Source organism: Plectropomus leopardus, chromosome 17 (genome assembly GCF_008729295.1).
Source record: "Plectropomus leopardus isolate mb chromosome 17, YSFRI_Pleo_2.0, whole genome shotgun sequence".
Classification (NCBI taxonomy): Eukaryota; Metazoa; Chordata; class Actinopteri; order Perciformes; family Serranidae; genus Plectropomus; species Plectropomus leopardus.
The window spans coordinates 1,722,654-1,750,297 of NC_056479.1; the positions used below are offsets into that span (position 1 = coordinate 1,722,654).

The following is a 27,644-nucleotide window of genomic DNA, read 5'->3' on the forward strand; positions in this document are numbered from 1 at the left end:
CTACTTCTTCCTGTCTATTTTGCTCATCATGGCCTTGACGTCAACGGGAGCAGATGCAGCAGCTGCCTTGGCCTTTTCCTCCTCCTCCTGCTGCCACAGGATGATGGGATGGATGCCTGCGCCTCGGTTGTTAGCATTTTGCTCCAGCTGGGCTGGACTGGGGTGGAAACAGATACAAGATCAATTTAAGATGATGAGAAAGCTTCTTCCTCTTCTGACTTTCAGTTGGTTTAAAGAAGCAGGGTCAGGCAGAAAAAAATATTTTCAAACATATTTTCAGATATCTGGCTGCAGTGATTTTATTCATTTGTCCACGGCAAATAACAAGTTCAATTTCTAGCAGCAACTTTCGCATGATTCTGGATCATCCGCAGAGCTCAAATGTTCATTCAGTATCAATACGATATGTTTGTCAATCTGTTTGGGAGCTCTGTGAAAAGCATTATCTAAAGCTCTCCACAACCCCAAAGTCATGAAAAACCTGGAAAAGTCATGGAATTCCACAATCTCATTTTTAGTATTTGGTTGTGCGTAATGAAATCATGACAGTGTCTTCCGTGGATAACATAACATAACATAACTTAACTTAACTTAACTTAACTTAACTTGACTTGACTTGACTTGACTTGACTTGACTTGACTTGACTTGACTTGACTTGACTTGACATAACATAACATAACATAACATAACATAACATTTATTTTCTTTAGCCACTGACGTAATGTAGCTCCAATATGTCAATGTGTGACATTTTCTTTACCATAACATAAAGTTCTTCATTTTCTCCCTACATGCCGTCTCTCCCTCCATGTGCGCTAGCTAGCTGGTATTATGTTTAGTAGTGTTTGAATCAATATGTTTATTAAATGACAGGAAACATAATGTGAGAGTGGGATTTAACATTTCCGGTCATGCAATTGCACAATTTCCATACTTTTGCCCACTAATACTTTTGATAATGTGCCACACTTCTGAGATGGAGTTATTGACAGTTGATTAACTGTCACCCAGTGTGCAGGTTGGTTTCTCTTGAACCAGAGATAGAACTTGCTAGTTAGAAGGTACGGAGCTTTTTTTTCTTTTTGTCTTTATTAGAGACAGGACAGCTTGAGTGTGAAAAGGAGACAGAGAGAAGGGATGACGTGAAGCAAAGGGCCGCAGGTAGCTCACCAGGTTTACCAGGTGAGCTACTGGGTGCCCCATTATTAGTTGGGCCCAAGCACCGAAAGCGGTGCGAAGACCCTCTTGGAATGCAAGGAATTATCATTTTTCTCCCCAGTTAATCACATTTTTGGAGGTCTCAGCATACCCAAAAATTAATGAAACTTTATGCGCACATCCGGCCTGGCAAAAAGAAGCGTGTTATGGTGGTTTCAGAAATGGGCATGTCAAAATGGCTCCACAGCACCCCCTAATATGTAGCCCCAATGGCCAGTTTCACCTACAATTACAAATTTCGGTACACTTGAGTATCATCCTCAGACGCACAAAAAGGCCTTTTGGACCCACTCCCCAAACCTAACAGGAAGTCAGCCATTTTGAATTTTGTGCTCATTTTTGACAATTTCCACCTTTCGTAGTTTTGCGAACTTGTCCTGCAGCGTTATTCTGATCGATTTAAAATTTGTTGGGTCTAATCTGAAAACCCCTTGGTGATCAAAAATGATGAAAGGTCCATGCAAAACGGTTTTCCCATAGCGTGGTGTTGGAATTTGATGTTTCGCCATAAAACAGGAAATTGTTGTAACTTTGCTGTACATTGTGGCATCTGCCTGGAACTTCATAGGTTTGATAAGGGTCCCGCCACCTACTGGCAACAGGAAGTAAGCCTTGAGGGACAATTATCATTGGATTTATATGATATTTACATGGTTTGGTTTACAAATGAAAAAAAGAAATTCCATGTACACTAAGATGACATGGAATTTCAGTCCCCTCCACTGCCGCCTAGTGGCCGCTTTATTTTGAAATGTGTTCTCATTATGTTTAGCGCTTATTTTACTTCCTGAGTTTTCTCCTCTCTTTTGATTGCTTCGTGTGTTTCACCTGTGTCTTGTTTCACTCATCTGTGTGTAGTCAGTAATCAGCCCTTGCGTATTTAAAGCCCACAGTTTCTTTTACTTGCCAGATTGTCATTGTGGCCCCAGTGTGTTCATGCTCTCTAGCCTTTTCCTAACTTAACGCTGCTATGATTAATGGACTTTTTTACTCATGTGAGTTCCCTGAACTTTTCTGCTTCTGCTGACTGCCTACCTACATGTGTTTGACCCCTGCTTCCTCCAGTAAAGATTTGGATTTGATAAACTGTGCTTGGTGCTTTTTTCCATCAGAGTCCCAGTTTTGTACTAAATCTTGAGAGATATAGTTAAAGTGCACTACACAGTCATTGTAAAAAATCATGGAACGTTTTATGTGAGTCCTTGAAAAGTTATGGAAAAGTATTGAAATTTCGGCTGTGAAAATGTGTGGGAACCCTGTCTCCACTTCCAGTTTGTTGATTGTTCTGTCTGCATTTCAGTCAGGACCACTTAGTCAAGAAAAACACTTCGTAGCAGCTTTTAGATTTACTTAGTGCAGTTATTTGTATTTCGCAGTGTGGCTCTGTTGTGGGGACCCCCTGTCCTTCCACGTGCTTGCGTAGAAAGCGTTAAACAGGAACAGCACGTTACTGAGGCAGGGAGATCAGCAGCAAAAAGAAAAGAACAAAATCCCCCACAGAGCAGGCATCAATGACACAATGTCATAGATCAAGTCAGACGAAGGAGGAGGCAGGGAGGAGGAGGGCGCAGCATGCAGAGGGAACAGGGAAGAGCGGGTGGGCTGGAGCAGCTTAAATAAGGCAACATGAGTGAATTAAGCGAATCAGATGCTTAGAGGCGAATCAGCTGGCCATCAGCTGATGAGGCTTGCATGATATCAGCTGATATCAACAGTAGCAGCGCTTGACACCGTGGCCTGCTTGAACTAACGCTATGCTCAGTTTTTTTAATCGAGCCTCCTGTCTGACCTACAGACTGTATACAAGATGGACAACATGACACTTCCTCCAAAGTGTAACTTTTTAATCTGGATCGCCCCCTGGTGTCTGACTGCAGTATAGGTCATAGAGCCTGCCCCTCAATGTTAGTGAAATGGACACAGGCTAAACTAAAAACTTAAAGTGCATGCCAAATAAATTTTTCCCAGAGATGTTTTATGACACTGAAGGTAATTCTTTTCACCTTGATGTTTGTTCAAATGTTTGTTTTAATTATAAGTTTGGTGTTATTGAGTTATTAAATAATGAAAAAGGGGATTTTCCACAATGATTGACAGCTGTGACAGCCAAGCCATGATCTTGCATTCAATGGGGCTCCTCATGATTGGTCAGACGGGTGTTTTGCCTCGAACCTTAAGCATAGTGGGGGTAAATGGAGGCACGCCCTCCATCTTTATATACAGTCTATGGTCTGACCTTGTTAGTCAATTCTGTTGAGCCCTTTAGGTTTGAATGTGTTGAACCCCCCTAACCCTTAGCTATACAGTGTTTGCATAAGTGGGTATCAAGCTGAGGGGTGAAGAGGTTATTACTGATGGGAGAAACTACAAGCAGAATCAAACTTAAGAATCAAAGTCTTTTTGTATATAAAGAAAATGAATCTATTAAACAGATGTCAGTAAAATATGGATTAGCCACCAACCTGAAGTTATGAGCCTCAGGGTTCAGCGCCTTCTTCTGGATGTCTTTGTACACTGGTGACTTGAGGTAACGGAAGAAAGTATCCTGTAGCAATGAAAGCACACAAGAGTGCAGCTGAGCTCAGCTTCACTAAACACAAGAGCCTTTTATCTGGACATGTGGATACCATTTGTATCAAATTATAGCGTGAATAATATATTATATCTCATAGTCCTCACTTAAAGGAACCAATGTCCACTCTGGTAGTCTCTGTTAGCCCACTAGAATTAAACCACTTTATCATCACCCATTCCCTTTTTAAAAAGAATTTTCCAAAGCAAATAAATTCTTTGAGTTTGTGTAACATTCATTACTAGATTAATTATTGCCATTTTCCCCATGTCTTTGGAGAAATCACAACAATTTGCTCAGGGCTCAAAGGTTTAAATACTAGTGAAAGGCATCAGACAGCAGCATAAGAAAACTGAAGCTGCTCCAGGATTTAACCTTAAACAGGTATTGGCATTAATAAAATACTCTGACAAAAGAATTATTGACATTGTAAGTGTCAGGGTTATGAGAATGTACCTTTTTGCCTCTTTACCAGCACACAGGCATACCTTTTTCATGAGGAGGAAGACGTGTGTCTGTGCTGCTTCCAGCACGTAGCGGTGAGGATGCTCCAGGCCTTTCACTGTCAGACCCATTGTCCTGCCATCAATGTTGATCCAGCGGGGGGCCCCTGGGGCCAGGAAGGTCCTGAACACACGGACACTCCACATCAACCATAGTTTGTGGAAAAAATATAATAAAATAATAATAATAATCTAGATATCAGAGATCCATGTAGCCTTTCCCTCCTGCTCCCTTATCACATTGCCAAAATTAAGAACATTTTAGTACAAATGTTAAGCAGCAATGCGTACATGAACAGATAATGGTGCAAGAACTAAAGAACAATTTCATAAATAAATTATTAAAATGTAGATAACAGAATTAAGCTCATAGAAGCAGATACAATTAGGAAATAATCATATGTATTGCTTATACATATGGTAATTTCCTGTACCCTTAATTTTATCTGATAAAGGAGATGATGTCATATGAAACAGGTGTAAAGTATATGAAAGTGCATAAAATATTCTTGTGGGGAAACTAAAATAAGACCACTAACCTTTGGAGGTTAGCAAAAACAAAACTCAGAGCGTACTGCTCTCTAATAGAGGAAGGGTTAAAGCTTACTCTGAAGTATTTAAAAGCAGATTATCAGTGGCAGTACTGGGCTTCAGTCACAGTTCAAGTTCTTTTATTATTATGGAGCCCACACTGCAATTACTGTGAAGCAGTCATTGGCAATACCATTCTCAGGTGTCAGGCTCCCTTCGTCCTATAGCTATATAAATACGCTGATGGAACCAGTCGCATACTCATGAAACACTGAAGTCAATAATGCTAACATGTAATTAAACGGAGCGTGAGTGCACCTACATGGTAGCTGGAGGAAGGTGGACGGGTCCCGCAGACAACCGACTTTTTCTACACTTTGCCATGTGCCTCTTTTGCCGCAACCCAACCATCCGTGACTTTGTTGCCTAATTCTAACCATTATTACAGTCCGTACTGTTGTGTAAACATAAAGACCGTGCTGCTTCATCCCACCATGTGCATTTGTTGACATCAGGGTAACAGCATCCCAGAGCGTAAACAGCTGACATAGAAGGATACCTAAAATGTCATAAGTGGATGCAGAAGGTCACTGACGAGTTGGTATGAGAATGTGTTAAAATGTCACTGCTTTGACAGTGCTGTTGATGTAAGATAGCGACTCCAAAAGTCACCTTTCATGGCCACATGAAACTCTATCAGGTGAGAGCGTGTTATTATACGCCGACAGACGGCTGGATGACACCAGTTGAATCTGCATGAAACGCAGCAGAACAGCGGCGGGTTGAAACACTGCTAGTAACCACATAATGTGAGGAGTGTAAGGGCTGAATGTGATGTTTTTTTTTTCCATGTGCCTCCTTCCCATGCCAGCACATGCATTGCGGTGTTGGTGGCCATGTGCTGTTGTTGCCTAACCCTAACCACATGCAATATAATCTCAGCATTTGCTTATGTTGACATCACGCTAGCGGCATCTGGGAACGTAAGGAGCAGACACAGAAGGATACCTAAAGTGTAGGATGGGAGGACCAGAGGATGTTCTTCTCAATGTCCGTGCCAGTGGATACCAAACACACTAACACACAACACACAAGCATGCATGAATGCACATGCATGCACACCTACACACAAACACACACACACACACACACACACACACACACACACACACACACATGCACACACACACACACACACTCACTCTTTTCTTTGTCTTACTTGAAAATGGTCTCAGCTTTTGATGTCATGGAAGATGCAGTGCCCCACTTCAGTTCTTCAGCTGCCTCCCAAAAAGCCAAGTTCTCCCCTGAGACACACAGTGTATACAGTTTACATATACATAGAAATATTTGGACACTGATTTATTACAGTCTTTTCACACCCAAACTGACTCTACATTGCGAGGCTATAAGGACAGCTGAAATTAATACTTGCAAAAATACCCAAGTACCCAAAACAAGAGCGAGGGGTCCAGAGGGAGTGATGGGAGCTCTTGTGTTGAGAGCTGTAAACACAAACTATCCCTCAGCCCTCTCAGGGACGCTCAGTCAGGCTCAACACAAGATCCCACCCGAAAGGTGCTTGATGGCCACATACCGCTGAACTCCTTTTTGAGGAAAATCTTGAAGTCGTCTCGGCCTCGTAGGTCGCTCAGCAGCTCAAACAAGCTGAAGGACCAGCGCTCCACTCGCATTTTCGTGGGAACATCGACTCTGGACAGAGACACATGCTGAGTCACTCTGACTGCAGACACAGATGACTAGGACTATAAAAAGTATCCACAGACATAAAAAACTGTTTGGAATACTGTTATATGGTATATTTACTATGCAGACCCATCTGTACGGAGTGTCAAACATTCAAACAATAAATGTAACACACACAGCTGGGCAGTCATCATTTATTAGCTAATTATATTTTGAATTATTAATCTGTATCTTCATAAAGTAAAGCAGCATGATATGGAAATACTCAAGTACTAAGACAATAATGTTCTGAAATCCTAGAAACATCCTAAAATCCTCAAAGCGTTGTAAAATCCTGGAAATGTTCTGAAATCCTTAAAATGTCCTAACATCTGAGAATTGTACTATAATCCTAGTAACGTCTTAAAATCCTACAAATGCTCTGAAATCCTAGAAAAACAAAGGGTATTAAAGGTAAGTGGATGCCATAGTGCATAAAAAAGATCAAAATAGAGATTGTTCATAGAGCTTGTGTGGGCTAAGCCCCTAAAGTCCTCAAATTCTGAATTTCTTGAAATAAACATGCCCAGATAATTCACGGGAAGCCGAGCTATTCTGTCATGTCAACACCAGAGTCAGACTTTAACTGGACTCAGGATTCTGCCCGTGCTCCTGGTCCCTGCGCCGGCCTCCCTCAGGGGTTAGGGACTGTTACTTATGAATGGGAAGGGGTGCTGCAAAATGGTTAGGGCAATAAAACATTTTTAAAAAGCACTGAGGAGGGAAAAAAGGCACCTCCCATTGATAATGTACAGTCCCACAACACCAGCACAGAAGCTAAGTAATGTCCTGATGTGGAAGGGGCCGCAAAAAACATACTTTAACCACCTAAATAAATAAATCAATCAATATCAGTTTAGATTTTCACCATATTTGAACCTTGTCTCCTCCCACAGCAGCTGATGGAGGCAGCGGTAGAGCAGCAGCTCAGTGAAGTTTTTGGTGTTTTTTATATTACGGCTTCAAATCCCTGTCAGTAAAAGCTGTCTTACAGCAAGGTAAAGCGCTGAAAATATTCTAAATATAGCATACACTTAAACTGATATTGATTTTTCTAGGTGGCTTAAAATCCATGCAGGCAGTGTTTGCTCAGCGCCGCTTGATTATATGTATGTGACACGGCAGTTTTCGACCCCAAAGTTATTGTAAATAAACAGGTATGATTGTGGTTGAGTCTATATCATAGACTGTATAAATAAAATAGGTTTATTTCAACTAGCTGAAAGAGAACATATCTGTATACTGGGACAAGGACAGTAAAAGAGTCCAGAGTCCAGTTAAATGGCCTTATGGAGCTATAACCGGAGCTCCACTACACTGAGCAGGTAATGTACTGACTGTAGAGACATGATGAGGTGTACAATCACAAGGTGCTGTTTTTTTATGAGATGGATCGCTTTCTACAGTTTCATTACAAAGACAGTGACAGAGAGAATATGCAGCAGTCCTCACCGCCTCATGTTGAGAGTCCAGTATGAGTCGTTGTCTGTTTGCCACGGATTGCTGGGTAGACAGGGAGCCAGGAAAGGGTCGTGGTTTTTGTAGGTCGTGATGTACTTGGCCAGTCTGCAGAGACAGAGCCATTATAAGACCAGTAAAATCCACAGAGCCCCCATGTCAGCATTCTCAAACTGTTGTAGCCAATATTTATCTGATGACTAAATCTAACTATAAAGTAAAGAATGTCTGAATATATATTTGTTTCTGTGTGTATGTCCTTTGCTTATCTTAGAACTGTTCATTTGTTTAATCTCACAAATCCTGGATGTATTACTGTTGACCCATAGACATGCAGTGTCACATTTGGTGCAATTTGAACACATGACACAATCAATATTATTAAAGCAGTAAGACCTATTAAAGTCCTGCATTCAAATTTTGACTTCAGGTGAAGAGTTAAAGAGACATTTAACAACAAAGTGAAATCACTGTGAACAGATGTTGTTCAAGGTTGTTTCAGTTCTAAATGAATGCCGGATAATTTTATGAATAATTATGCATCACATTTTAATGTAACAGTTCTCTGTCAGGTAAATGTCGTAAAACAATGTTTTCCTCTGAAGTACAATTACACACTAAGTAAGTAGTATAACACTGGTTGCATATTTCTTAAGTTCCTTGTGGGCCCTTTGTTCATTTTTTTGGTGCACAAAGAGTTACAATAACAACATAATTCAATATTTTTCATATCTAAAAATCTTCACAGTCTTTTCTGGTAGTGAAAATATATTTTATTATACCTACTTATCAAACAATGAGGAGATACAGATCTCAAAGTTATGAGAAGACTTGCATGTAATTATATGATGATTAGTCTTGATTAAAAGAATATCCTAATTAATCCTTATTCATTTGAACCCATGAAAAGTTTCCCACTTACATGAGAAAGCAGAGGAATTCAGTATTGTAATAGCTACACGGCTGATTCTCTAAACTGGAAATCAAAACTTCCAGCTGCTCATATCAACTGCCTTCCTGACCTGATGAACTTAATTCATCTTGAAAAATTAAGATATGTGTGCAATGGAAAGCAAGAGAAATTTAAGCTGATCTGGGAACCATTTATCTCCCACTTTTCCTCGGTCAGTGCGGCTGGGATCAGTCCCACTCAGACATCAGCCCAGGACCTTTTCCCCCTGGTAACTGACACTGACCATATATATATATATTTATATTTTTTAAACATTTCCATTTTTTTTTTACAGTTGGTATCAGTTAGTTTTCCTGCTACATTGTTTTATCTGTGTTATTATTATTATTATTATTATTATTATTATCATCATCACTATTTATCATCATCTTTAATAACACAATAAAGACAATATTATTGTTGTTTGTTGTTTGTGTTACAGATTTGTGTTTTACATGTACAATTGTTAAGTCCCTTGTATATGTTAAATCAAAAAATAAAAAAATGTTCTATTAAAAAACATACAAACATGAAAGCAGAGAAACTTACGCTCCAAGGGACACGCTAGATTTGACCTTTGACCTCATGATAGCTTGTTGATAGAAGATGTTCTGGGATAAAAGAGAAATACAATCAAACTTGTGTAAGTTTTATACGTCAAAGGACTGCAAATGATCCTTTTTCAAATCTGTAGTATGACAACCTCATGACAAAATGTCTCAGCTCACTGTATAGATTCAAACCACCAATAATGAGCTTGAAGGAATTTTTGGGGATTTGGGGAGCTGTGACAAACCTGATCAGACTGTGTGTTTTTAAGCACTAAATATGAGGACTTACCATGCGTCTGTACATGTCATAGGTGATTTTCTAAAAGACAAGAAAAACATGTTCGTTTGTGTGGTTCAAGTTTTTTGTGAAAAGCACAATGAATAAAGGTAACAGAGGACAGAGCACACGGGAGCATCCTCTCACTATCCATGGAGTCACAGCTACATAAAGCTACTGTGAGCCCTCTGACTGTTGGCACAAACACAAAGGTGGACAGCAACAAGCAGTCCCTCCAGGGTAAAGGATAATCCACCTTACAGAGTTCTTTGTGATTATTGCAGATTAAAATCAATCCATTTGCAGCAGCTTTTCAGAAAAAAATGAATTGCAATGTATTCATTTGATGGGGATGATGCCAATACAGTGTATGAAACTGATTTATTGCACAAAGAGTGTATACCTGTTGCTAATTTTCGTCTCTTGTCCCTCGTTAGGCACTCAGTATTAATAAGATCCTAGCTGTGGTCCCGTGTAATAACCAATTCAAATAAGAAAAGAAAAAAAAATCCAAACTTGACTATTAAAGTTGAGAATGACCAATTTGTCTTGTGATATTTGCAGGAATTAGGCAAAATTACAAGCCATTAGCAATGATGCAGTTTCTGGTTGACTTCCTGGAGGGACTGACTAAAGACTACATGGAGCACAAGTTTTACAGTGTAATTTACACACAAGGATGACAGTCTGGGAAAAATACTGTCTATTATGTTGTAAGGTTCGACACTCTTATCTCATCATTGCAAAGAGATCTGTGAAAAGAGAAACAGATGGGACATGGAGAAATGTCGTGAATGAAATCGGTTCTCTTTACACAAGAACTATCAATCAATCAATCACATTTTATTTATATAATGACGGCTAGTGTGGAGGCTGTGAGAGAAATAAAGCTGCTGATGTTTTGAACATCCATCACCACATTCTTGGAATGTTATCACCAGAGGAAGAGTTGCAGAACATCACTCAGTGGAAACACAGTCATCTCGCAATAGCGCTTCAGTGACATTTTGAAAATATTGCGGAAGTTTTGTGCAAATCTGTAGTGGAAATTCGCCTTATGAAGGATGTGTTCTCTAGTGGCCTCGCTGATAACAATGACCAGGAACCCCTAAGATCCACTGGAAGAACAGTATGTGTCACATCCAGATACTATCACCTGTGTTCCAGTGTCTACAGTGTGCTCTGGAACAGAATGAATAAAAAACAAACAGTGAAAGTGGAGTCATTTCATGGAAAGAATGTCTCCTCTTCGGGTTAACATGAAGGAATTTGTCCTTTAATAGGACATGAGATCAACCTACGCTTTCCTGAATTTGATAAGAACCTTAAGTCAACTTGGCACTCTGCAGATAAAGCAAGCAGCAGCTTTGCCAAACCTTCTCCAAGGAAAGGAGATGCAGTCAAAGCTCCTAAAACTGCTCAGAACAGTGCACTTCACACTGTGCTGTAAATAATACCAAGCTAATCAGGCCATCACAGTAACATGATTCAGCTTTGTCTCAGAGACATTTTCTCTTCCCTTTGGCCTTAAACACTACAAGAGCCATTATAGACCAAATCACCATGGTCTATAAGTCACCTCAGAAAACTGGCTTCTGTTTTGAATTAAGGAGATATGTAAAAAGTTGTTTTATTCTGTTGTCATTTTCAGTTGTAACTGTAACATATTAAGATACAGTGTTTAACAAAGTGGTCCGAACTGTCTGACGTTTCTGCTGTGTTTATTTTATGAACTGTGTTGCTTTTTTAGCTAAACAATGTCCTGCTGTGGACGGGGCCACAGCAAAACATATTTTAGCCACCTAAAACAATCAGTATCAGTTTAAATCTTCACTATATTTGAATATCGTCTCCTCTTTAGCTTCCACAGCAGCTGATGGAGGCAGCAGTAGAGCAGCAGCTCTGCTGTTCAGTCGAGTAAAATCACTGGTTTTCTCAATGGAGTTTTTGGTGTTTTTGATATAACGGCTTTAAATCCCTGTCAGTAAGAGCTTTCTGACAGCAAGGTAAAATGGATAAATATTCTAAATATAGTATGTAGCTAACCTGATAGTGATTTTTTAGGTGGCCTTAAACTGTAATCAATGAAGGCAGAATTTGCTCAGCGTGACATGACGGTTTTCTACCCCAAAGTTATTGTGAATAAGTACTGTGATTCAGCTGATGTTAATGGGAGCAGTGTCATTTGAGCATTTTTTTTTTAAAAAAAATCTTCTGACACTGCTGTGACGCGAAAAATACACATCTACTATATATATATATATATCTATCTCTCTCTCTCTCTATATATATATATATATATCCATGTATCAAAATAAATTAATTGAGTCAATTTGAAATGAAAGCAAAGGAAAGGAAAACGGTGAAAAGAGAAGTGAAGGATAGAGGAGAGGAGAAAAAAGGAGTCTGTAAGTGGATGTGTCTGCAGAGATCAGTCCAGTAGTATTACTCTCCATGTTAAGCTCCACTAAGTTCCTTAAAACACCAACAGACCTCAATCTCTCCACTGTGTGTGTGTGTGTGTGTGTTTACTGACCTGTTACCTCATCAGCGTTGGGATCAATGAGACGCTCTGGACCGCAGTCCAAAGCACTGTGAGTTCGCCGCTGGACACAGGACAGATTCATGATCAATGTACAGTCAGTGTTATAATGACATCTTTCATCCCCCTGCTGCTAATGGAGATATACTCCAGTTAATATGCATTTATTGGATTATATATGAGTGCATATATTTATATCTATATCTTTCTACCAAGATAGATAGATAGATAGATAGATAGATAGAGAGAGACAGAGAGAGAGAGAGAGAGAGATAGACAGACAGTCTCAAACACTGACCGGTGGCCTGTTCACTATCCAGTAGGCCCTCTCCTGGCAGTCAAACACCACACGATCTGGCTTCTTCCTCTCCTTACCAGCCCTGATACACACACACACACACACACACACACACACACACACAAAGAATGGGAAGTTGGTGACATCAAGAGGAACTAACTTATCAAGTTCCAAACCTTACTTATGAAAATGCTCATTGTGTTCACAGACCGGTTCGTTGGACTGATTAAACTGCTCTCTGAGTACGTCTAACTTCTCCAACATATATTAGTAAATACATATATATGTATATATTTTCATATAGAAAATATGTCCTCGAGACTAAGCAATATGTGTCCACAACACAGAGTATCAAAAACTTGTTACTGAAAGTTGGCTTCAAATGTTTATTCAGATTCATAATCTTGTTTATTACATTTTCACTTTGCCAGTTTTATATTTGATTTTTGTATGGTTGCTTATCCTTTTTTAGCGTTGTTAAACAGGTAATAGCAAAAGCTAGTGTTGTGGTATTGGCAGCAATTATATTTGCAATTTAAAAATGCAATGCAATTAAAAAGAAATATCTAACCCTGCTCTTAGGTCCATAAAACCAGCCCCATTCCCTGTCAACAGCAGCTCCACACTTTATACTTGATGACATCACATGTGTGAGACTTATGTCTCTGGTTTCTGGCTTTGAGAGGAAGTAGCTCATGTTCAAAAATATTGATTGAGCTTTCCCAGGTCATGGAAATAACATATTGGAATTCTTCATTTAAGCCTTTAAGTCACCTTTTTTTCTCCACAAAAATAAATTCTTATAACAAATCCTTGAAATTACATCTGTATGATCCATAATCTATGAATATGCAAATATTGTTTATGGAAAAGTTTAAATGTTGGAATTAGTCTCCAACTTCACCATAAAGAGATGTGAAAAGCCCCCCCTAAAAATTATTTTGTTAAAAGAAAAACTAACTCAGGTTCAGTAGTTGCACAGGTTTTACCTACTTGTACTGCTCAGTGGCCTGCATCACAATAAAGTCCCACTTGTGGTTGAACCATTCATGGAGGTGGTTATAATGTGCCTGTTTAAAACACAAATACAGAGATGATATGGAGCAACAAGTTGTAAAATCACTCAGCTGTTCATTGGGAAGAAAACATTTCAGGGAGACAGACTGGAGATACTCTGCTGGCCTTTTCACAGCTGAGAGTCGGAATCAAGGTCCAAGTTTCTGTGACACTCAGTGTGTTTACATGCACAGTTTAGTTGAGCTGCGATCAGAGCTTGATTAGGCCATCTCACTGCACTACTGTCGCTGTCCCTGTATACAAGCACCGGGGGAGAATCCATTTATTGACTGTATGTCCGACTCCTCCTTTCAGCAGGTTTATTCTGTTAATTTACAATAACTTCAGGGTAGAAAACTGCTGCATCATGTGCATATAATCAAACAGCACTGAGCAAACTCTGGCTTCACTGATTAGTTTAAAACCACCTCAAAAAATTTAAGTTTACGCTATATTTAGAATATTTTCAATGCTTTACCTTGCTGCAAGACCGCCCATACTGACAGGGATTTGAAGCTGTTATATCCAAAACACCAAACCCACTAACATCCGCTAACATCTTTCCTTTAAGCGTAATGGGAAAGATTATAAATGCATTCACACTCGGGTCAAACGACTCTGCAGTCATGAGTTTTTATTGCCTCTGACTCTAAATCAGCATTGATGGAAACACAACACCCTGGTGAACGCGGTAAATTTAGCCCCTGAGAGATGCAATGATGTGCCAACACAAAATACTGTCTGTCTCCACCCAAGCAGCGCTCTAACATCCACCCACATTAGTCTGCATCAAGTTTGAAAGAGAGAGTAGCTGCGTTTACATTCATGCCTTTTCTCAATCTGACTGAAGATTTCGGGTCAGCTGTTTACATGGGATGTCGCTGACACATGTTGACAGAGCAGCTGTGTGATATGCACAAAAATTCTGAATATCTCGACAGCGCTCCCAACGCAATTGACACTTTTCACACACTCTCAGGCCACAAGTGGATTTTTTTTCGCAGTGAAGAGTAAATAACGGATAACTTCAGACAGCAGCACAATGCTCTCTCCCTCTCCCCTCGCACACCTGGACAGGTAAGTGAGTTATTATGGTTACGGGGCTGCTCTAGCTACTCAAGCATTTAGAGTATTCGCTGTTTTCTGACACTCTTAATCAAGCAACAGCGTAATACCGATGTACTCTATTGGAGGCAATGAAGAGCAGAAGAAGATGAGCACATGGAACATGTGCAGACAGAATGCAGCCAGAGATGAATCAGCTTCATCGTTTACATGATACAAATTTTCTTTTGATCAGTTTATGAAGAGTTCTAAACTACCCCTCTGCAACCAGTTGAAATTTGAATCAGTTTGGACTTGTTTAAGCTGATTAAGGTCTTTATATGGATTATGTTTAACCTGTTTGGTCTTTTAAACCTATTCTAATCAGATAAGTAGGCTCCATGTAAACTTGCCTACTGAATAAAGAGACGTAACCATCGTAAGGCAAGCACTGGCCTCCATCTATGCTGCTTTCTTCTGTTTACTAACCTGTTCTCAGGCTTGTCTGTGACATCAAACATGACACGCCAAAACACACACACACACACACACACACACGCAAATAGGTGTACTCTGCTGCAGAACCATGTACACAGCTCTACGGGCAATGGGAAAGCAGTTTATAGCCTATTTTTAGGGGGGTAACCTGTGAAGTGTGTATTGTGGTACACTGTAGTACTGCTTAAAGCATTTAGCTTTACACAGACTGCAAAAAGTATATTTGTTTCACTAGCACACACATACAAACACAGTCTTTGTAATTGTTCATTACCTGTTCATAGGCTTCCAGCATGCCTTTCTTGCGGATGTTCCTCTTTGCCAGGTAAATGGCTACAGTCAGAAGACAACAAAATCATGAATGACCACAGATGTTGCAAACACTAAAATAGTTGTACACAGTGAATACTTGGAAAATCTTCTTTGACATCTTACTTATAGTCAGAACAGACTGAAATCAGTTTCACATGTGAGTCTAATATAAAGAGAGAATGTTTTTACCCTGGCTGCAGGAATAAGGAGGAACTACCAGCCTACATCTGTCCAAATTGTGAAAAAAAACCCAAACAAACAAAAAAAACCCACAGCCATCATTTTTACATGTTTTATCGAGTTATCTGAAAGGCTAGTCTGGACTTCTCTTTTATGCCTTGCTTGTAGTCAGTGAGCTGAGGGACAGCAGAGTGGCTCATTCATGCTCCTCATCCATGAATATTAAGTAATTTTCAGAATTTGAATATAGACAAGCAAAAAAACGGAGGTGTTGCTTGACCATGTGTCTTGTTACTCAGAGTTCATCCTAAAAACTCACTGAAGTTCCTGATTCTCCTGTTTTAATCAATGTGACAGACTGTACTCACCGTAGTCAGAGTCCTCTGCAACCCACTTCTGCGTTGGCCAGAAGTATGGGGTCTGAAAAGGGTTCAATCGAGAGACATAATTAATGATTCACAATCTAAAAAATGGGCCTCGTGCAAGAGACAATATACAAACACATTTCCCTTATTTTTGTTTGTATTCATGATTTGTTCTAATTTTTGGTACCTATTGATTTTAGGGATTTATCAAAAAAACACTTGTGCCAAGATAAGAGAAAAACATCTCACATTCATAGTCCACGAAGTGTTGCCCAACACAAGGAACATTTAGTTTTACATTTGAGGAATATTTTTATAATTTTAATGACTGGATCAATCACATTCATTTATTGTAGTTTCATTTACTTTGCGTCTCTGTTGAACAGCGATACACTGTAAAGAAGTAAATTTACTCACATTTTTACATACAATTTTTAACTTTTAATACTTCAATACATTTCCCTGAAATCATACTTATTTTGCTTAATTAACAATATATCAGTTTCATTCCTGCAGAAGTTCCCCTTCTTTCAATCTTTTCTTAATGTCTCCAGTCTAACAGGCAAATTATGATCTGTGGGAATCAGCATTGTTCACACCTGGTCAGAGCAAATTTGGATTGTTTCGAGCGTTTGGTGCATCTGGAGTTGACTTCTCTTATTTTTTCTCTTACCAGAGAATTCAAAGAAATAAAGGGGAATTTAAGGGAATGTTGTTGCATGAGGCCCATTGTTTTATTAAATTCATACTTAATGGCTTTTCCTGATTGTGTGCTCATAAGCATGATTTTGAACAAATAAACAGTTTTAAAAGCTGGCTACAGAAAATGCTCTCAGGGACTGCTGCTGTAAAACCTGGTTAAATGCATACAGCCTCTTCTCATTCCCAGGTCATCAAAGTTGACACTTTGAGAAAATATTCACATCTATTTTCTTGTACTTTTTACTAAGCTCATGCTCATTTTTGGGTCATATTTTCTTTTGTTGCTCATTGCCTTTTTCCCCATGTTTTTGAAAGAAATCAAGCCAATTTGCTCAGGTTTAAGGGGGTAACTTGCAAATAATTGCCATGAACTTTGTGGAGTTAAAAATTATCTTTAAACCAAAAACTATCCCAAAAAATAAAGAAGAGAAATTAAAATAAGCTCATCTTCTCAATATCAGATTGAAATAAACATTTAGGATTATGTCCTTCTTCAACAAACGGTTTTAAAAAAGGGAGATACATCACACACAACCTGATCTGAACACCACAGCGTGTTTTCTCTTATCAATAGCTCACTATGGTGACATCACACACAGTCAGTGAGTCTATCTTTAGTGAGGGAAAACACTCTCCAAATCCTGTTTCAGATGCAACATTGATCCATCTTTAGGCAGCAGAGGAGAAGTGGGGATTTGGTTTTACCTGGAAGCGGTAGAGGCTGCTGTCATTGCACATGACCAGCTTCTTGTGGTTCTGCAGGGGGTAGATGTAGCCATAGGCCACCAACATGGTGCCAAAGACCTGAGCCTCTGGAACACACACAGGAAGAGGACATGAAGACATGAGGCAGTAAATGACACATGAATAAGTTTTCTCTTTAAGAGAACTGACAGGCAGAGATGTCCTGTTTTAGTAAACAGTCTTTAGTTTTTATAGCATTGTACCTTCTGTGGTGCTCTTCATCTTGTTGGTGATCCATGCAATGATGTCCTGACCTGTGAGGGGTTAGAGATAAGAAGTCAATCACTGCACAGACTGCACACACTCAACAAATGATACACACTCCAGATAAAAGCCCTTGCAACCAGTATAGCAGAGACACTCAACTTACTTTGTCTATATACTTTTGCAAAATGACACGTTCCTTGAATTTTAGGACATTTCTAGGATTTCAGGATGTTTCTCAGATTTTAGGATAGTTCTAGGATTTTCAGGACAGGGGATCCCCCACTGGTACTCTTTTTGATAAACAAGCTTTATTTTTATGCTGTTTTATGCACTCTGGCATCTTATGTACACTTAAAGTAGTCTAAAAAAGACTCAGAAACATATTACATCCTCCATGTCCAAATCATTATTTTACTCAAATAAGCACTCCAGTTATTCCTCAAACTATCTGTATTTTACATATTTCTGGTATCAAAATTGTTGAAAATCATCATTATTGCTCTATTTTTTTAAAAATTATTTAGTGTCTGTCTGGAGTGTGGCACAAGGAGAATTATAGTCCCTTACTGTGTTAAAATGTAATAAATATAAATACAATTAACACACTGATAAATAAACATGATCAAATATAAGTTGATAACATTTTCATTTAAAAGTAAAATAATAAAAAATCTTACATAATATTATGTTAAATTAATTGAATTATATTAAAGCCAAAATAGATCAAATCTAATTGGGTTCGTCACAACATGATGTTCCAGAACAGAAATTTGACTTGATATTGGAAAGTTCTCCTAAAGACAGCAACTCTGAACATGAAGAAGTCTCTCAAATAACTTACTATGATAATTTGAGCATGAGAATGACAACGAATGATGCAAAAAGCCATGTTGCATTAACTACAAGTTGATAATTGCAGCTGATGATTAATGTGCTGAATAATTCATTAATTTATTCATAACTAATACAACATTTCATGTTGTAGAGAAATTATTAAAAATATTTGGAAGAAATTAGTAAAAAGTACAAATAGATTACCTGAAAATTAGCAAAAAATAAATAAATAAATAAATTAATTAATTAATTTTAAATATGGCTGGAAATATTTACTAGCTCTTTTAGAAATAACTTATAACTAATCTATTAATTTTTTGCCATTTCTGGGGTATTTCTTGTTAAGTTGCTCTTTGCCTTTTCCCAGTGTTTGATGAAAGAAATCAAACTAATTTGCTCCATTCACGCAATTCACGCAATAAAACATTCCTTACACTGCTGCTGGTAAAAAAAAAAAAAAAGGCGGGCATTGCTCTACTGTAGTCCACTTTAGATGATTTGGAAGACTGTGACTGGCTTACAAACATCCAACAAAAAAGGTCAAATGAGTCAGATGACAGCAATCATAGATCTAGACATGCTAGTAAAGTTATGTACATTAGAGCGGACAGGGGATCTGAAGGGGTTAATGGGTCACTAAGGACCTAAAAACTCAGAGTTAAGTTCAATAATGTGTTTCCACCACCTTTCATTTAGGTGCACCTGACGTCACATCTCCAGTTAATAGCAGGGACGATGGAGGACAAAACACCAGGCAGCATCAGCCAGGAGACATGACAGCACACATTAATAACTGCAGCTGATGCATCACAGTGCTGCTGCTGCACCACCCAGTCATTAGAAAAATGTTACTCACAGGAGGAGCTGCTCACACTCACACACCACCTGAGTTCACATGGAGGGGTTAACCCATGTATCCATGGTGACCTTTCCCTCGCTGCTCTCTGATTGGATTAAAAAGCCACTTTGGCTCTTAAAGCACTGTCCAGGTCTCATCCTATTGTGGCCTGCCTTATTTAGCCCAGGTGTTAGCAGCTTAGACAGCAGGGCAGCCTGCCACTGTCTTCACGCAGTCTGTGCTGCAGATGATGCAGTAAACAAGAGTTGGCATTGCTGCAGTGGTGTATAGGAGGGTAAAGATGGGTACACATAGGTAGAAATACCTCTTTTTCCGAAAGTTCAGTGTGTACCCTCTTAACAGCCAAAAAGCTGTTAAAAATAAAGGAGAGTATAGCCGTCTTCCTCCTTGGTTACCTGCCCATCTACTGTGAAGTACACCCACCTCATCAACTACTACTACACTACTGCTGTCAAGCAAGACAAGACCTAAAATTACATCTCAGAGAACATGGACATAAGATTCAGAAATTAGGGATGTAAAAGTAACATGTTCATTTTGAATAATTAATCAAAGAAAAAACAGTGCCTTAAAAAAATGAGTGCTGGTTAATTCCTTTCCTTTGTGCCCTGTGGCACAGTGCGTCACTCTTCCTTTGTAACTTGAGGAACACAGAACATAGGAATTACTCTCTTTTGGTGCCTAACCTACTAAATTTTCAGGAATCATTTTCAAAGGAATAATTCACCTGCGAAATCACCATTTGTATATCAATAACTCACTGAGTGTTACTTTAAATTTGTGCAAAAATTTTGATTTGTTTTGTAATATTTTTGTGAAAATGTATTCAACTGGATAAAGGAAACTTAGATTACACTGTGTATTGTAGAGTTTGTAGATGTTTTGATGTAGTTTTGCTGCGTGGACCCCAATGTCTTCAACTGATATATGACTAAGTCCCGATCACTTAATTCACTCGGACAAACTGTTGGCGCGCTGCCTATAAACAATGACGGCTGTCAGTGTCACAGACTTATCCAAAGATGCTGTACAGAACTTTTGGGAACAGAAGCTCATATTTCCCACAGAAGCCATCAAAAGGGTCTTCACTATGCTGTGGAGTTAGCGTTAGCCAGCCTTTGCTTTCTGTAACATTACAGCTAAGTTAAGTTCAGTTAGGTGGGCTTTAACTACAACATTTTGCTGCATTCAACACTGATGTCTGATCATCAAAGAACAAAAATACTGAGACTGAGTTGAACCAATGACATGATGAGATAATGTTACGAAGCTGAAGTTGGTAAAGTTTGCTGCAAGGTTGCCGACATAATGTATGAACTTACATATACTTGTGACTGCAGCAAATTTTGCTAACACTATGTTGCCTTTTAAAAAAGAGAATGATTATTATTTTTGATTATTTTGGGGCATATTATTGACAGGACAGTTAAGAGGCAGACAGAAAAGGTGGGTGAGAAAAGGAGAAATGACAGATAGTAAAGAGCCACAGGCTGGACTCAAATCCAGGCCACTGCAGAGGTCTCAGTCAGATGGAGCGCTCACTTTACTAGATGAGCTAGAGGTCACCCTATGTTGCATTACCTTAGAACAAATGTAGACATCATTGTTTATCTTCTTTACGTTAAGCTGACTGTGTGGTCTGCCACAAAGCCTAATGCAAAGGAGACACTTTGTTTGTGTGAGGTTTAGGGAACGGGATAAAATACACTCCTTGTTTACCCCATGCACATCATTCACTTTTTAAGTTATACCTACATGCATTTAAATAAAATCACAGGAAAATATAAGATTTTTGATGCATTTGGGAGTGGAAGTGTGCGAGCAGGATGTCCAAGTGCTTGTGTAGCCACACGAAATATGATTGGCTCATGGCATTCAAAAACGGGGCTTAGCGATAGGTCAATTCATGAAGAACAGTCAAGAACGTGTTTTTGGATTCTCCTTTCATAGAGGCATGTGAGAAAAAAACTTTCTCTACAGATTTAAGGTGACACATAGTGAGTAATCGATGTGCAAATGATTCTTTTGCAGTTAGGATAATCCTTTCAGCTTTTCTTTTTGGCTCTTGGCTGTGTTAACCACAGTAGTCTGTTAGTCTTCTGTTGAAATGTACAAGCTGGAAAGCCAAAACAATAAGCTAAAGGAGACTAAAAACCTCTGTACAGTAGGCGAAAAAATTCAGTGTGTGTCTATGTGTTCATCATTACATAATCATCAACAGCTTTTACACACCTTTATTTTCTTATAGCACCGTATGAAGCTGATATTATGCAAATTGTAATAACCCTACAATATTCTCTCAAAAAGTGGAACATTAAATTAACTTCAAAGAACTGAACACTTTGAGAAGGTCAGCAATTTTCTCAGGATTTGTAAGTGTTTGTGTGTCATAGTCTCACCTGTGATGACATGAGGGATGGTGGTGACATTGAGCTTCTGCTCTGAGCTCTTGATCCCAGTCTGCATCTCCACCATGATGGCCTCCAGCTGAAATCCAACGGGGAGCAACGATGTCCATGCAGCATTCAGGAAAAAAAGAGACATCAGCCACCACACAGACACTGGTAACGTCATGTGATCGATTTGGCAAACAAATAAATTGTAAATAAGTTGAGTTTCACAGTCTCAACAAGGAAAACAAAATCTGGATTTAAAACAGATTGAATCACTAAAAGACTGATGATTCTTTGATTTTCATATTTGTTCCCAGTCATTTACACCCCATGTTACACTAAGGCCATCGGAACAGGTAAGAATTAGAGCTGACAGGATCATAGTGTTTTACCAACTCGACTTTAGCACCTCAGTGTGATCAAATGCAATGGCGTTATGACAATCTACATTAAAAGTACAAAGCCTATTCATCTGGCATGTATGTGTAGTCATTTAGTAATGTATCTATTGTGTATGGAACCCCAAAATGTTTAACCCTCAGGGACTGTTTGTTGCATTTTAGGCACTTTTCATTCTTCATTGTTTGATAATTTTGTCTATGTTCATGCATATGGCATACATTTTGGCAAGATTAAATATTTTTATTTAATCTGTGAATTTCCAGCTCAGCTCCTACAATAAGTCTAAAATACACCGTGGAAACTAAACTGTTACATTCATACTGTTAAGTGCAAAAGAGTTACTATTCAAACCCATTCAAACTGCAATTTTTGATCCCACAGCCATCAAAGCATAACAACACGCATTGTATTATTTCTGGATGTCATATTTCTCATATTGTTTTTTAGATTATTTTTGTTGTCTTATATTGCATTTTTTCATATATTTTATAAACTTTATTCACCATTTTTTTCTGTGGATTTCACATTTTTTGAGCCACGATGAAGGCCAGAATATGGCCTGCAACAGCCAGTATAGGGCTCCTTGATTTTTCTAACAATTTTTGGAAAAGCCTTTTGCTATATGTTTTCGCTACATAGTACTGGCTTGCTATGCATCTAAGAAATAATTTCAAAGCACTGACTTATCAAAGCACTGAATGGTTTAGGGCCATCATCCATCTCTGATATGCCGCTTTGTTACGGGCCATCCAAAGCTCTTAGATAATCTGGGACAGGTTTCTTCAATGTGTCCCACCAGTCAGAACCAGACATAAAAAAGTAGCTTTCAGTTCCTGTGTGCCATAGATCTGGTATTAACTTCCAGATAACTTGAGGTCTGCACACGCCGTGTGTAAGGCAGGTTTCCATTACAGATTTGAACAAAACTTAAGTGATATTTTTGAAATGTTGATAAAACACTATTACGAGATGACTGTTTCCATTGAGTGATGTCTGACTTCTCCTCTGGTGATAATATTCCAAGAAACATGGTGATGGATGTTCATAACATTAGCAGCTTTATTTCTATTGCAGCCACCACACTAACCGTCATTATTTCCAATCCAAGGCTACGTAGGCGAGTTATGGAGCCATAATGGAAATACAAGTGAGTGGGATACGTGGGAGTGACCACGTATGAGGGATTTCTGGGAGGTGATAGTGATGATGTCACAGAGGAATTGTGGATTCAAAACTTCCAGATGATCCGCTCAACTTTTGAAGAGTTATGTGATGTAATAACAGCTCTTGCAGCTCCTGCTGCATCATGAGGGAGCCAGTTCCTACTGACGAGCACGTAGCCATATCATGTGACCTAGAAAAGACTAAAAAGGGGTTTCCATTGCAGTTTTGCAATGAATGATCAAAACCTTTCAGTTTTCCACTGCCTGTTCAAAGATCTTGTAAACATACAGTACTATGTTTTTACACTTCTATATTTCTACATCTTTAAGCTGTAATTTTTATGCTACTTTCTTTCCTAAATTTTGTTATTATCTATTGTGTTTGTTTTGAATGTTTCTGCTTTTTAGTGCTAAAGCATTTTGAACATTACCTGCCCCCCGCTGACAGTTAATTTTTGAATATTTGATTTTAAAAATAAGCACAATTTTTTTAATAAGCACAATGTAAGAATAATACTGAAATACTTACAGGATTAAATATACATTTTGACCCAGGTTCCCTCAGTAAGGTAACAGTTGAGATTTAGTCATCGATATTTTCAAACATAATAACTCAGATTATCACATACTTACAACACAGTTTTTCATTAAGTTTAAAGGTATGTAATATTTTCCACTTTAGGTGACAGTTTGGCAGACACTCGCAGACACTACTGCATTTACTCCCATCAATTGGCTGTCCATGTTGCCAGTGATCATCTCCCATTAATGCACATTACACTCTTACATTTGATTAGAGATGATTTTACAGAAATACTCTGTTCAGTCCGTGTATTTCAGTGAATTATTAAATCATGTCACCACTGTGAGGTGACTATGGGTGATGATTTACATGTAAATCAGTGTGTTAACTCCTCAGTGACATGTGATCAGCTCACTTTCACTTCCCAAAACATCACAACTTAGAAATGCTTCCTCTCAGGGCAAAGTTTCTCCTTCATACTCTCATTACTGTGTAAACAGGTTTTTAGATTAAATGAAAGACATGTCTGTGTTATTTTTGCATAAATTAATGAGAGAATAAAGTCACACACCACAAACACGTAGCACTGAAAAAAGGCAACTGCCTCTGCTCAGGGATCTCATTTGTGAAATGACAGAAAGCCAGGGGCCAGTTGTAGCAGCCCCATACTTGTTTCTAGGATTTGGGGACATTTTTAAGACTTTATGATGTTTCTAAGATTTTAGGTCATTTCTAGGATTTTGGGACATCTATAGGAGTATGGTATTTATTGCATTATGGTATTTATAGGTGCATTTATAGTATATTTATAGGATTATGGATTTTAGGATTTTTCTCAGATTTTAGGACATTTCTAAGACTATATGACGTTTCTAAGATTTTAGGACATTTCTGGGATTTTAGGAAACTCGAATTTTAAGACGTTTCAAGGATTTTAGGTAATTTCTAGGATTTGGGACATCTATAGGAGTATGGTATTTTTTGGGTTATGGTATTTATAGGTACATATATAGGATATTTATATGATTATGGATTTTAGGATGTTTCTAGAATTTTAGGACATTTTTAGAATTTTAGGACATTTCAAGGATTTTAGGATGATACTAGAATTTTAGGACATCTCTAAATTTTAGGACCTTTCTGGAATTTTACTACATTTCTAGGATTTTGGGGCACTTTTAGAATTTTAGGACATTTCTACGATTTTAGAACATTTTTTAGGATTTTAGAACATTTCTTGGATTTTAGGACATTAGAGGCTTAGCCAGGACCTCTGTCAGAGGTGTGGGGGATCCTCCACTGGCACTTTTTTGTAGCACCTTATGATTATTAAAAGTACAGAAATAATTCTCAGTATCAATTTATTTTTATTTTGAATTAGAAAGTGGTTGGAGAGCCACACAACACCCTTTCAGAGGCCATATTTGGCCTGTGGACTGTAAATTGGGTGTCACTGCCTCACAATGTAATATTTTAAATATAATTTCCTTTTTTCCCCATTTATCTGCTTCCTTTCACATTGTAATCAAATAAACTTAAAGTTTTTTTTTCTTTTTCTGTTAGGGTTAGGGTTAGGGTTAGGGTTAGGATTCAGTCCAGTCCTTTTCTCGTTTGCCTCAGTGTGGTAGAGAGTCTGAAGTTAATATTAACAAGTGGTTGGGTACCTGGTGAGGTCAGGCTCTACTGCTTAACTGTACAGTAAATACTGACTGCAGTGACAGCTGGCAGCAGAGCGGCACAGCTAATTGGCTTTAGAGTGGAATTAGAAATGGTCTTTGACAAGCCCCTGCTCTTCTGGTGGCAAACATATGATGTGTAAATCTTATACAAATGAATATATACATAACTGAAAATGTGAACAATAATCTATCTGTGACAGTATTGAGTCAGGGAAGATTTATCCCGAAAACCCCCCTTTTTTTGGCTTTTGATTTGTTCTTCCACAGCTTCTGTGTTTCAATTCTTTGTGGAATAAAATCAAATTTCAGTGTGATCCAGAAATGTTATGTTTTAACAGCAGCAAGCGCTAAATAAAACCAGTAGTGATGATGATTATGATGATAATGATATCCACCCACCTTTTTCAAGCAGTGCATGCGGGGCCAGAAATGTTGTCCCCGGTTTGGACGGGCTGTTCTAATTGTCATATCTGCGGATTGATGGAGTCCTAATCAGATGCAAAAAACCCCCCAAAAAATGACAAATCCTGTGTGAAATATTCCAGTTAGCTGCTGACAGAGAAGTGAGTGGATGTAGCAGACTTTAACACACTCCCGCTGTGTGGGGATTGTAAAGAGGATGGGAAGGATGGATTTATCCACCAATCAGCTAAAGGAGGCCTCTGCCCCGAGCCGTTAGAGAGAAAAGCCCTCTGTGAGAAGAGAGCCATGATAGGTCCCAGTGAAAGTCAAGCATTTAGTTTAGCTGGCTATGTATGGAGGCCAGAGTGTGTCACAATCACCAAAGACTTTATAAGTAGTTTAATTAACCAGGATGTTCTCATGCACTGTTCCTACTAACTCATTTGTTCATAATGCTGTGTTTAGTCGAACCAAGAAGACAGTAGATGGAAAACTAAAAATCATTTTAGTTGACAAATGCAAGAAGGCAAAATTAGGTGAGGCCAGCAGAGAATACCAGCAACGGTAACTTGCATTGCCATTTAAAATTTTAATATTTGAACTTTTTACAATTGTCCGCAATGGAATTTTCAACAGGATGTAAGTCGCTCCTTCACTAAGGTGAAAATGCATAGACAATTACTGGATTAGAAAAATTAGATTAAATAATTTTATATAATATATATTACCCCATTCTTTGTAAACAATACAATGCATCACCATTGCTGAAAGTCACCACGAATGTTACGATTTACGACTCTGCCATTCGTGGGACTGTTTGATTGTTTCTAACGTGCCGCTCAGATGGTGTTGTCCATTTTCTGTCTGCCTGAGCCCATGTAAACACAGCATAACCCACATAATCGGGAAGGCTGCGATCATGTGACCCAAGGAAGTATAAATACTGAAAGTCTAAGAAACAAGCCCCCAGAACACTGCCGGATTTTGAAGCCAATTTAACATAGTAGCCAAAAGTGGAATTACAACAGCCAGGTCAATTATATAATGATAGTGTCCACGGCTTTCCGTCAGATCCACCCCTCGCTCCTCCACAGCTCCACACTCTCACCCGAATATGGTCACCTCTGACAAAAAAACAAGATGCCAGAACTGGAGACACAAACCAATGGCTAATGTCTTTGTCCATTGATTATAGTCTATGTGCAGAATCTGTTTTACTTAATAATAATCATAACTGCAGGTCATTCTGTCTTTCTAACTCACAAGTACCCTATGACATGGTAAGACATAACAGGTTAATTATGGCTGTCCAAGTCATGACTCAGAGTTAGCCTACAAATCAGAATTTTATATGGAAATGGACAACTGCCTAGGGGCCCTCAAACACCAGGGGGCCTTTTATGTCTCAAGTGGTTTGAGAAAATTCTTCATAGATTTTTATCCAATACCAAAACCACATAAACCTTAGGCCAGGTGGTTGCTTCTTGACCCTGACCCCAACAGGTAAATCGAGTCATGGTGTCATGGGCGCCTAGCCTACTGTATATCACAATTCTGAAATTACAAACTTTTCATCTTTTGCCTTCAACAGTGGGCTACAGTTTGGCGAAGAAGATGTTTTGAAATATCTTT

At 38.6% G+C, this 27,644-nt stretch overlaps 1 protein-coding gene across 1 annotated transcript; it reads right to left on the reverse strand.

The window, feature by feature from the left end:
* On the reverse strand, nucleotides 1-26,078 carry rgs9a (regulator of G protein signaling 9a). Its single transcript, XM_042505673.1, has 17 exons — nucleotides 26,010-26,078; nucleotides 21,850-21,937; nucleotides 17,754-17,804; nucleotides 17,512-17,618; nucleotides 16,108-16,159; nucleotides 15,522-15,580; nucleotides 13,643-13,719; nucleotides 12,650-12,731; nucleotides 12,353-12,415; nucleotides 9,822-9,851; nucleotides 9,531-9,592; nucleotides 8,024-8,137; nucleotides 6,423-6,538; nucleotides 6,045-6,132; nucleotides 4,280-4,418; nucleotides 3,682-3,764; nucleotides 1-157 (listed from the first exon to the last, which is right to left on the reverse strand). Exons 1-17 carry the CDS (start codon nucleotides 26,076-26,078, stop codon nucleotides 1-3), a joined length of 1,437 nt encoding a protein of 478 aa, XP_042361607.1.
* Between the last annotated feature and the right edge of the window lie 1,566 nt (nucleotides 26,079-27,644).

Coding starts and splice junctions, on each gene's coding strand:
- rgs9a (XM_042505673.1), bottom strand. CDS start 26,078: ATGACAATTAGAACAGCCCGTCCAAACCGGGGACAACATTTCTGGCCC. Junction 13,720..15,521: donor TGCTGGAAGCCTATGAACAG/GTAATGAACAAT, acceptor TGTTTTAAACAG/GCACATTATAACCACCTCCA. Junction 8,138..9,530: donor TCTAGCGTGTCCCTTGGAGC/GTAAGTTTCTCT, acceptor CTGTCTCTGCAG/ACTGGCCAAGTACATCACGA.